A 12280-nucleotide genomic window follows, 5' to 3' on the forward strand; every position below is an offset into this window, starting at 1 on the left:
CACTTTTGAAGATCTAGAGCAATTTTAATGCAGATGGGAATATATACGTGCAATTGCTGTGGCTCAGATTTGCCACCTAGCTGGTTTTATGAACTGTTGGGTGTTTTTTAAAGCTTCCTTGTGTCTTACACAGTGGGCAGTTTTACGTTTCTTGATTTAGATTGATAACCCATTCTATCCCAGGGGCTCTAGGTGGATAGCAATAATACCAGCACAGTAACAAAGCAAAACATTGCCTCGAAGGCATTGTAATCTAATCAATTAATAGAGCGAGCTAGCAAGGAAAAAGGAGGTTTCAAAAAAGAAGGAACACATTTAAACTTCCTGTTTATAAATAGATTTTTATAAAATTTGAGAAGCTGTCCCTTTACACTTGCTTTCACTTGTTTCTGTTATTTGCTTGTTTCTGTTAGCATCTAGCACTGGACTCTCAGAGCTTGACTAAATCTGAGCATTATTTACCTGTTAATTTGCTTCCCCTGCCCCATTCAGATTAGATTGGAATAATCCACACCCACGTACTTGAATTTGTATATAATGAACAACTTTGGTCTTTCCTATTCATACCAATAGGCATTCTTGTTTGTGTTTGGCCCCACCATCTACTATTATGCTAATTAAATATTGACAGGGAGTATACACAGATAGCTGTGCAGTATCATGTTATTTTTCTTTGGATCCCTCAGATTTGCACAAAAGCAGAAAACAGCACAAGCAAGCAATGTTAAAAATAATCATTTAATGAGCTTTACTTCTGCAGCTTTCTGGTTTTGTGCAAAACCTGAGGAATCAGGGGTGGGGATGTTTCTCCATCAAGAGTTCTGGAAATCAGGAGCACAGCTGCAAAAAATTGGAAATTCTCAGTATAAATGTTTCAAATTAACTTGCTGCACAGTGTCTGGTGTGGAAAATTTTATGTGGTTTAGTGCGGTTTGCATTTGCAGTAGTCTGGTTTTATGCAAATCTGAGGGATCAAAGGAAATGCATGTATAGTTTGGGACTGCATGGAAATTGTTACAAGCACAGCTGGAAAATACATGAAAGCAATGAGTGGATAGTTGGTTAATCTACATAAGGAGTAAACTTGAATTTCTAAATAGTGGCACACCATTTCTGGAATGCTCTCCACAGGGAAGATCACCTGGAACCTACTCATGTCTTTTCAGCACCAATCAAATGCTTTGTTTTCCTGGGGTGCCTTTAAATGTAGGTCAAGCGGGTGTGAATTCTGTGTTTTTACTGCTCTGCTACTGTTAATTTGTCAGTGCAGTATTTGTTATTATTTGTTTGCTTTACTATTATTATTTGTAACCTTCCCCGGATGTGACAACACTGAAAGGCAGGGTAAAAATTCCTAAATAAATGAACATCAATGTGGTGGAGAAGGTGGGTAACATGTACTTTCTACTCTTCAGAGTACAGTCTACTCTGTTCCTTCACAGCTAAATCTGGTCAACTGAAAGGTCAATTGTTCTATAACTTTTATTTCCTTCATGGACCTTAATCTGTGAGTGCCTTATCCTCTATTGGCATTTGATTGAGTGCATGAGATTTAAGAGTTGGGTGAGCATCTCTTTGTGACTAATGCTCCTTGCAAATTTTGACACTTTTCCCATTGAATCATTCTCTAGGAATACATTTTCCCATTAGTCAAGCAGCCCTAATGAAAATGTACTCCAGCTAATGGGCCTATTTTCCTTTTCGCATTGAAATTCAAGTCATCATCCCATTTTGGCCTCCCCTCTTGGCGATGTGGGATTGAAAAATAGTAGATTCAACCTTTCTGAAGGTGAAAGCTAAGATGGGGTTTAAACAAAAAATAAAAAATAAAAAATTCAGGCCATTCAGGATACCCCAAAACTCTACGTTGCATTACTTAAGGGATCAAAGGGACTTTTAATATTTTACCAGCTAAATGCTATGTGTTTTTATTAAATATTTTACTGACTACATGCTACCCTCCAACACGACGGGGCAAAAAACTGGGCTGCAAGTCTTCCAGGGCCATGCTTCCATGTGAGTCACATGACATGTGCAAGATCACGGCCCTGAAAGACGTGCTTTTTTCAGGGCTGTGCTCTCATTGCACCCCAAATGTGTGTTTGGGGGTGCCATGCAAGTTTGCAGCCCCCAAAAAATTTTCTTTTGGGAGGTGAGATCATGGCACCCAAAAACATGTGGTTTGGAGTCCTGTGCTCTCTCTCACACACAAAAAAAGATGGATTTGGTATGCACCTCAAAGTAGAGCCCAGAGCAGGAAATATGCCAAAAAGGGCAATAAAAAAAGATCGGAGTCTGTCGCTACAAGGAAAACTTGCGAAGTTTGGGGCTGGTGGGGAAAGGTATGTAAGGGAACATGTTACAGATGTGTAAAGTTATGCAAGGTGTGAATAGATATATGTTTTCTTCCTCTCACATCGCTGGAAACCAGAATCTTCCAATGAAGCTGAAAGATGGAAGATTCAGAGCAGACGAAAGGAAATACTTAACAGTTAAACTGTGGAATTGGGATTAGACAAATTAATGGAGCATAAGACTATTAAAGCCTTCCTGTCAGTGTAGCTACTCACTACCTCCAGGATTAGATGGGTGGCCACTATGGGAAAAAGGATACTGGACTAGTCTGGTCATTTTGTTTGATCTTATGTTCTTGTGCCTAGCAAATTTGCTGGAAAGTGGCAGGGGAGGAAGCAGCAGAGACTCTCCATATCTTTCCCTTCTTCCTGCCCAAATCACTTTTTGGAGCTAATTATGAAAACCCAGGCTTGAGCTTTGTCAGTGGTGGCAACTAGGGATGGAGGAGAAATTTGTTTCAGTTCATATTATCAGATGTTCCCTTTCCAAAACAATTTGACAGTCAGAACATGGGCATCCATAGGAATTTTCACTTACCGGTATCTGAATTCTGTGATGGAGTTCTCCAACCAAACAATGTTTACAAACATGCATATATTCAGTGAAAGTGCACATGGAAATTAATACAGTAGTGAAAATAACATTCAACTATGCTTCACATTAGGGAAAATTGTTTGAAGAAAGTGTACATTAGCCAAAATCTTGTGCAAAAATATTTTGTTAAGAGAAATTTGCACTAAAATGCTGGTGGATTTTCATGAGGAATATTTATTTATTTATTTATTTATTTATTTATTTATTTATTTATTTAAAATGCAACTTGCTGAAGAAATGTGGAGAACTTCATTTGAGAATGGAAAAATGAGAAGCATTGAGAACCCAAACTGATTATCCTTCCATCTCTGGTGGGAAATGCTTGCATAATGTGGGGGATCCTGTCATAGCTAAGGCTACCAAATTTTGTTTCCAGTGACTGTATTCAGTTCAGAGCACTACTCAAGGCTCAGCAAATGGGGGACACACAAAGCCACACATCTATGAAATAAGTGCATCCAGTTTTGTAGCACTGCAGCATTACAAAGATATAGGACATTGACACAATGATATGTAGTACATCATACAGTCCTCGGAACTTTGGTTCACCTCTTTGTTTTGCTTCTCTCCTTCTTCTTCTTTAGGGCTTCATGGATATCGACTTAGGGAAATTCAAGGAAAGTGGTGCAAATGTGACTGGATTCCAGTTGGTGAATTACACAGACACCATCCCAGCCAGGATCATGCAACAGTGGAAGAGCAATGATGCCAGGGAACAACCTCGTGTTGACTGGAAGAGGCCAAAGGCAAGTGGTACTGAAAACCGTTTCTCTGAGGTAGCCTTAGCGCTGCACTCTTGTCATTAACATGCTTGCCATTTGAAATCAGAAGCTCAAAGTTTTAATATTCATACCAAATCACATCAAACTTGTTGCTCAGACAACATTTTGCTTGCTTAATCAATAGAGGACCCCCGTGTGATATTAAAAAAAAGAAGAATTGAGCAACTCTTCATTTATTTAAATCATATATATACTGCTCAACATTGAAATTTCTAAGTGGTGTACAGTAATATTACCCCAAAAAATACAGTAGATATGGCAGAGTGAAATAGCTCTGTCAATTTCTGTCAGGGACCGGACTGAGGAGGAATGGTGGAGACCCCCCCCTGCACCTCCCAGAGAAAAGGAGGACAGTGTAGATTTACAACAGTGGTTTGCAGAAGGTCAAGGCGCTGAGACAGAAAAGAGGCAAAGCTGGGAGATAATGGGAGAAGAGTGGGGAGGAGAACCAGAGACAGAGCAGCTGGCTGACAAGTTATTACTAGAAAACTGTCAGGGTGCTGCCCTCACCTCACGGCAAAGGGTTGCCAGGGCTTTCTGACTATCGCGAGCCCCCGCCCCACCTGCTCAGCAATTCGTCATCCTCCAGTGATCCCTCTAGTGGGGAGAGGGAGACGGGATGGGGAAGTAGGAGTCAGGGCTCTGACAGGGAAGGAGAGCCCTCGCATCAAGCAGGGACTGGAGGCGAGGCGCCTCTTCCGTCTCCCCACTTGCGTAGGGGGGGAGGACACAGAGGGGGTAGGCGGGGGTTCTGCATCCCGCGGCTTTTACGCTGGGCAAAGAACCGGAAAGAGTCATTCCCGGACTCTGCCGAAGGATGAGGTAGACGTACTTCTTGGAGCTGCAATGTACATATCTGCACAATGAAGAAACTTAGTTTTAAGTTTCTAAAACAGTATTAGCTGAACTCCAGCATCTCTGGACTTCTGTTTGCTGCTAGGAGAGAGAATATGTTAGATTGACAACCCAATTCTAAACACGTTTACTTGGAAAAATTATTCCACTAGTTTGCATTTCCAAGTAAGCAGAATTGCAAGCTTGAAGTAATTTGCTTGGCCTGTGAGGAAAGACAGGGTATAAATTTTGTAAAAATAAAATAAAAAATTAAATGTGCTTAGTGAAATACTATGGTTTTGGATGGTGTTCCATGAGTATGTCCATAATTGTTTAGTTTTGAATTAAAGTGTAAACCATTTTTAAAAGCAGCAATAACAATTTTCAAGCATAGCATTCTATCAGTTCTCCAACTCAGCTCTGTGCCTTGCCTTCTGGTACATCATTTCTTCATGTACAACCTAAGTTCCTTCTAACCATGAAATCCAAGACATTAAAATCTAAAATTGAAATGAATAGCGGCAGGGGGTGGGCTTCCAAAACTGCAATTCAGTTGGGTCTACAAATCACAGGATATAAAACCAGCAAGTCTGAAACCTCCAGTCCTCTGGCCAAATTTGGATCAACACAGGTCCCAATTTGGCTGACGAGGCTGTTTCTCCCAAATCATACCACCTTGCCCTACACATCTCATCAGGTGTGGGGCAGGTACAGACACAGCTGGATTGGCAGCTGATCCCTTCAGAAAGCAAGGTTGAAGTCACTGCCCAACGTTTACTTGGGTAAGTCCTACTGACCTCAGTTGGCCTTACATCTGAGCAGACGTGCAGGATTGTACTGTACACCAGTCAAAGCCAAGCATAGAGGCCTAGTCTTTAGCTCAAACAACCAAGAAGAAGAAGAGTTTGGATTTGACATCCCACTTTATCACTACCCGAAGGGGTCTCAAAGCGGCTAACATTCTCCTTTCCCTTCCTCCCCCACAACAAACACTCTGTGAGGTGAGTGAGGCTGACAGACTTCAAAGAAGTGTGACTAGCCCAGGTCACCCAGCAGCTGCATGTGGAGGAGCAGGGACGCGAACCTGGTTCACCGGATTACGAGTCCACCGCTCTTAACCACTACACCATGCTGGATCTTGCTGACATATTCCCACAATAGTTTCATTTAAACTGATACTAGTGAAACCCCATTCAGACTGCAGCTTGAAATTAAATTCTGTTAAATTAGCTTTAATTTGTAGGTTCCTTTTTTGGAAAAAGGACCACGAGTTTCCAAGTTTCCAGCCCTAATAGGGAGGACATATCTGTTTTCTGTTTTCTAGTACACATCTGCTCTTACGTATGATGGAGTTCGAGTAATGGCAGAAGCTTTTCAGAGTCTCAGGAAACAGCGGATTGACATTTCTCGCCGTGGGAATGCGGGGGACTGCCTAGCAAATCCAGCTGTCCCTTGGGGACAAGGGATTGACATCCAGAGAGCTCTGCAACAGGTCAGAATGCCAACTGTGGTGCAGAATCTGTTATTTTTCAATGAGAAGTCTTTCTAATATGAAAAAAATTAAATCCAGTTGTCCCTTTACTTCCTTAACATTGGCATGATGCAATCAGTATTTTATGGAATGTAAATTGGACGCATCCTGTTGAATCATTAACAGCCATGAACACTGAAAATGTACAGTCAAATTGAAGATCCAAAGTTCAGTTGTAAACTTTGACCGGCCAATTTAGGAAAATAAAACTTGAAAAAGAAAAGACTACTAAAGACATTTGGGGAGAAATGCATTTCCGTGGAGGTCTTGTTCATAAACTCACCAAATTTTATTTCCAGTCCTTCAGAAATCTTTAATGTGCATAGGTAGCTATGATCTCCATTTTTATTTTTATTTTTTATTTTTTTATAAGAATTTATTGGCATTTTTCTATAACAACATATACCCACACCCACACCTACAATTAAACAAATGCAAAACAAATAAAACAAATACAAACAATGTCAAGTTTTCTTATTGCATCTTTCTAGAAAAAAAAAAAAATTTCTATTTCCATATCTTGACTATTGACTTCCCCTGCCTTTTCACCTTCGAGTTTATATCCTTAATCTATTTTATAACCATTTCTCCTAAAAAAGAAAAAAGAAATTAAATTCAGTTGTATAATTACAATCAATTATATCTTCAACATTTTACTAAAAATACATCATCATAATAATACCTCGTCATAATTCTTCTTCATTTATTCTTATCGATTTCTTATCTTAATCTACATCTTGATCTCAATCCTCTTAATCCATAAACCTAATCCACTTAAATTCACTTTACTTATACTCCCCCTCACAGATCTTCACAACTCATTCGATCAAATCTATCTCTTCTATCCTTAAGATTGCTGCTAATAACATGATAACTTGAAATATCTCCTTTCATGTTCAAATAAAAAATATAACAGAAAATTGTTGACAGTATTCACCCTCCGATTTCAGTTTACCATATCAGGCTACCTTAAATTTTACTTAATGCTTCACCCCACACCCCCTCTGTCCATTATTCTTCTCCTGGTGGCTTCAGCACTAAACTTCCATGTAGCTTCCCTCTCCAAACGTCCACAGATCCAGGCACAGTCCAAATCTCTCCTTGCCACGAGATCAGAGGTATCCATCTCATCATCTCTCAGCTTCTTCGGTTCTTTGTAACATTTCTTTTCTTCTTGTAAATACCTTAATTCTCTGTCCCTGGCCCCCGAGCTCACACCTCGGGGACTGGATATAAGAAATCTTGACGTCGCCTTGGGGCTGCCACCCCCAGAAAGCGAATTTCTTCTCCGAAGTAGCTCACTCATTTCTCTCCAACTTTGCATCAACCCTCTCAGCTCCTTGGCAAGGCATTCTTCCAAAATGTCAAAAGTTTTAAAAGCCTCCTCTGTGGGCAATTGGTTCCATTTCAGACCCCCACACAAGACTTTGACTTTTCTACAAAGCAGTTCCACCTTCAAGGCAGTGAGTCTCTGTTCATCCGTTAGTCCAGAGTTCAATACCAGTTCAAGGACGAAACCCAACATACTGGCAGAGGAGGAGGAAGTGGGTGTCATATTTCTACTCCCCTCTTTGTTCGTCGCCATTTTCCTGAGCTGGAGCGCAAATACCGCAACTTTAAATGGAGATATTTTCCTCTAGTTAACTTCCCGAAAGAAAAGTTTGCCAGTCTCATGTGTCGATTTTAAATACATTGTAACCAGTTCTGTAGCAGTAATCACTCAAATTGGTTAGATTCTTGAGCTCGAAGGGAGGGAGGCAGGCTGCCCTTCTCCTTCCCCCCGGATCGTCCCAAAAGCACGATTTCTACTCAAATTCTTTACTCACGACCACCGGGTTCCTTTAGCTCCATTCTTCACAGGTAGAACTTAGACGCTCACCGCGGGCTCTGTCGCCGCATTTGCATCCCGGTTGGGGCATGTCCCCGAAGCCCGGCTCCGGTTGTCCCTTCACCCCCACTCCCCCTTTACAGGGGGAGCGAGGGAAGGGTTCGGAGCCTCCGCGGGCGCTGCCGGGGAGCCCAGGGTGCGGGACGCTCTTCCCGCACCCCAACCGGAGCCCCGCTTTACGGTAGCGGGGCTCCTGACCCCCGGGATGGACAGGGCGCTTCGGACCCGAAGCAGCCCTCGACCACCCGGCGATTGCGTCGCCGCCGGAAGTCATGATCTCCATTTTTATACACCAGTAGGCACTGGCTGTGTCAAATGTGCAGAAATAGCATGTAGTGGAATAATTCCTGGATTATACAATTTCACACTGCTGAGGGTAGATGACATGTTTGAATGTTCCCTGTAAATGAAAGCTAGCATATCAGAGATAAGGCTAAGTAAGTCCCTTCTCCCTTGACTCAGAGCCGGAGGAAGGGGGTAGGGTGGGGGCAGGATGCCCCAGGTGTCACCCCTGAGGGGGGTGACAAAATGCTGGTGGCATTCACCACAGGGCCTGCAGCGTGCCCGAGCCACGCGTCTCTTCTGGGAGTGACGCGGTGGCTTGGGTGCCGGTAGGCTCTGTGTTGCCCCAAATGGTCCGCCAGCCACCTCCCAGGTTGATTCTGTATTATCCTGAAATGTGTCCATTGGAAAACAGATGTAGGTAGTCCTGGCATTGGGGGATGTATCCACACCTGCCCAGTGTTATGGGTGGGTGTTTACCAAGACCTCAATCATCACTTCTTTCTTCATTCATCTGGGGCAGAAACAGGGAGGAAAAGGTGTAGATAACCTAATCAAGCATGTCAAATAACCACACCTGTTCTTCTAGATGGCAAGATGTATAATCAATCGACATTGAAGACAGCATGTTGAGAGCATAAATTATTCTGGATTGAGAATGACTACATTTTTGTGCTAGGAATGAGTTAGTGTGTACACAGCCCTACTGTATCTTTCACTGATAGAATTCCAACCCATTGTACATAACTAGCTGAGCTTGCAGAACCGATCAAATCATAATAGTTTGGTTATCTGGATCACCTTGCCAGGTAGCAAGGAAGATTCCACTAAGACACCAGATGGAAATGTATAGGAAGGTTTCTCCATATCCACTCTTTGCAATGCAGTTAGGACTGGGGAGCAACCTTGTTAGCTTAGATATTACCACCTCCAGATTTGGTATACAAAGATCTTGATACACTCATATGTGGGTTTGATCTGATGTTAAAGATTTGGCTGGAGGAAAAATTCCTAAAGTCCATAACTAACTTTATCTTTTAACAGATTCCTGTATTTTTTTTAAGGTGCGCTTTGAAGGACTGACTGGTAACGTCCAGTTTAATGAGAAAGGACATCGGACGAATTATACCCTTCATGTGATTGAAATGAAACATGATGGGATCAGAAAGGTAACGGGCTACTTTGTCTTTGAAAACAGAAGGGAGTAATCTTCGAACTGCAATTTGTTTTTAAGAACATTTCTTCTCGGAAGTTAGCTTCCGTTGTGAGCAATATATACGAGTAAATTATGTCTGGATGAATCTGTCTGCTTATGAGCTGTGTCACTTCTCCATGTTTTTAGCCACAATTCCATTCTGTTTCGTTTCCACATTAATCAAACTGTGATTCATTTTTTATCCTATCAAACTACGTAACTTAATTGCTTATTTTCATAAATATTTTAATCTGAGTTTTCTCCAGAAGCAGCGGGCCACGATTCTAGCTTCCTGGCACTGGTATTGCTGCTGCTTACTAGGAAGGAGAGGGGCAGGATCGCAGAAAGGCTGGGACTCTTTGGGCACACGGGCTGAGCCTATCTGGTGCTCTTCCCAGGGCAGCTACACAATCTTGACCTCCCTGCTGCCTCACCCCTCTTCCTTCAAGTAAGCATAATCGTAATCGTAATCATAATTTATTATTTATACCCTGCCCATCTGGCTTGGGTTTCCCCACCCACTCTGGGCGGCTCCCAACAGAATATTAAAACATGATAAAACATCGAACATTAAAAACTTCCCTAAACAAGGCTGCCTTCAGATGTCTTCTAAAAGTCAGATAGTTGTTCATTTCCTTGACATTTGATGGGAGGGTGTTCCACAGGGCGGGCGCCACAATCGAGAAGGCCCTCTGCCTGGTTCCCTGTAACCTCACTTCTCATAGTGAGGGAACCGCCAGAAGGCCCTCAGAGCTGGACCTCAGTGTCTAGGCTGAATGATGGGGCTTGAGTGACACAGCTACCAACAACCTAACATTGTGACTTTGCCTCACTTGGAAAGTTGCTTCTAATTTCCCCTCAAAAGTCACATTTTTTATATTTAAAGTGCTGAGAATTCTGATGCAGTGTTCAGAGAATTGTGGTAGATAGCTTTGTTCCAATCCCTACTGTAGTCTGTGAGCCATTGTGGTGTAGTGGTTAAGAGTGGTAGACTCATAATCTGGTGAACCGGGTTTGCATCTCTGCTCCTCCACATGCAGCTGCTGGGTGACCTTGGGCTAGTCACACTTCTTTGAAGTCTCTCAGCCCCACTCACCTGACAGAGTGTTTGTTGTGGGGGAGGAAGGGAAAGGAGAATGTTAGCCGCTTTGAGACCCCTTCGGGTAGTTATAAAGCGGGATATCAAATCCAAACTTTTATTCTGAGGGGTGAAGATTTTGTGTAGGAGTTTGCAAGGCATTTTTTCCCTATTGGGAAAGTATGAATCAATTCGATTTTTAAGTACAACAGGATTAGGAGAGTGAACTACACCAGAGGAATCTCATCTTACATTAACTATTTCACCACCACATGCCTGTGTTGAAGCAGGAAAGGCTCTCAGAATCAGGAATAAATTAAAAAGGCCCGTATATGTTTCCATCAACATAATAACACCATTATATGTGCTCTTTGTAAAATAGGTCATGATTTTGCTGCCATGCCTTTAAAGTGTCAGGGTCAACAGGAAACTTAAGAGAGTGATTTATTTCTCATCATGCTTTAGAGTGGGTATTCTCACTAGTATTACATTCCAGGCATTTTGGAAACTATCTTTATGTCAAAGATATGCCATGATCTCTTTGTCATCATTAGATTGGCTATTGGAATGAAGATGAAAAACTTGTCCCAACAGCCGTAGATCAACAAGGAGCAAATGACACCACAACTCTACAGGATAGGGTCTACATTGTTACAACTATTCTAGTAAGTATTTCAGCATCCTTATGTCTACAATGGGGTCACGAAGAGTCGGACACGACTGAATGACTGAACAACAACAACAAAAAAATGTCTACAATGGGAGTGGAAAGGGTGGGGGGGATAAAGAGAGAAGAATGAGAGCAATGATGAGTGTGTATTTGAGAAGGTGGGTGAATAACATGGAAAGGTAATCTTAGTCATTGAATCACTTGATAACCAGGTCAAAAGATGGAATCTATGAGTAAATATGGCTATAAACGTTTCCAAGCTTTTGTGGTGGGGAGGGGAAAAGTTAATTACTGCAAAAGAAATAAATATATAGATCAAGGTGCACCATTATTTATCACAGCAGACTATTCCCATGGGAATAGTTATTCATTTATTTGCTTGCTTGCTTGCAATATTCTTAGGCTATCTTTAAGGATGGCACCCTCTCAAAACAGCTTGCAGAATAAAATAATGTGGACCCTCCCCAAAGAAACAACCATGATTAACTTAGGTTCCTCAATTTCAGTGAGTATACTCTGAGTAGGACTTAATTGGACACAACCCATCAAATATGAACTACCATTGCAAAATATCAGTGGGAAGAACTGGAATCTGTCCAAATCCTGTAACGAATTTTTAAGCTCTTGAATAGATTCCCATATCAGCACGAGGATACTGTAATTTGTAGAGAAATGCAAACAGTGTAGAATGTTCTGTCCTCATTTGCCATGATTATGGATATTGCTGTCCAATGTTGTCTATGATCCTGTGCTCTGCATGTTGCTTTTGCCCATGTCTCTGTCGGGATCCACAGAATGCTGTGTGAGAAAGTAAGTCTGCAGGCCTGAGTTTGCTAGCAAAAGTGAGACTATAGGTATATTAGATGATGGAGTAAAAAAGGAAGATGGAAATTTGTTTTTGTATGCAGTAGCGGCTGCAAGAATTTTGATTGCATCTTACTGGAAGACACAAGAAGTACCTAGTATACAGGAATGGCAAGAAAAATTATTTAGCTTCCTGGATTTGGCAAAATTAACAGAAGTGATAAGAGGTGGTAGTAATCAAAAATTTAATCAAAGATGGGAGAAATT

General features: G+C 41.7%; 1 protein-coding gene across 11 annotated transcripts in view; it reads left to right on the forward strand.

The window, feature by feature from the left end:
- GRIA1 (glutamate ionotropic receptor AMPA type subunit 1) overlaps positions 1–12280 on the forward strand; it is a 192299-nt gene that overhangs the window by 123789 nt on the left and 56230 nt on the right. For all 11 annotated transcript variants that reach the window (XR_004425980.1, XR_004425978.1, XR_004425979.1 and 8 more), the window contains exons 6-9: positions 3534–3695; positions 5890–6057; positions 9331–9435; positions 11094–11204. Coding sequence is in view for 7 of the 11 variants with exons in the window: in XM_033140328.1 (XP_032996219.1) it covers positions 3534–3695; positions 5890–6057; positions 9331–9435; positions 11094–11204 (546 nt within the window). In the remaining 4 variants the exon portion in view is untranslated. The remainder of the gene's footprint in view (positions 1–3533; positions 3696–5889; positions 6058–9330; positions 9436–11093; positions 11205–12280) is intronic.

The sequence above is a fragment of the Lacerta agilis genome, chromosome 2 (genome assembly GCF_009819535.1).
Source record: "Lacerta agilis isolate rLacAgi1 chromosome 2, rLacAgi1.pri, whole genome shotgun sequence".
NCBI lineage: Eukaryota > Metazoa > Chordata > Lepidosauria > Squamata > Lacertidae > Lacerta > Lacerta agilis.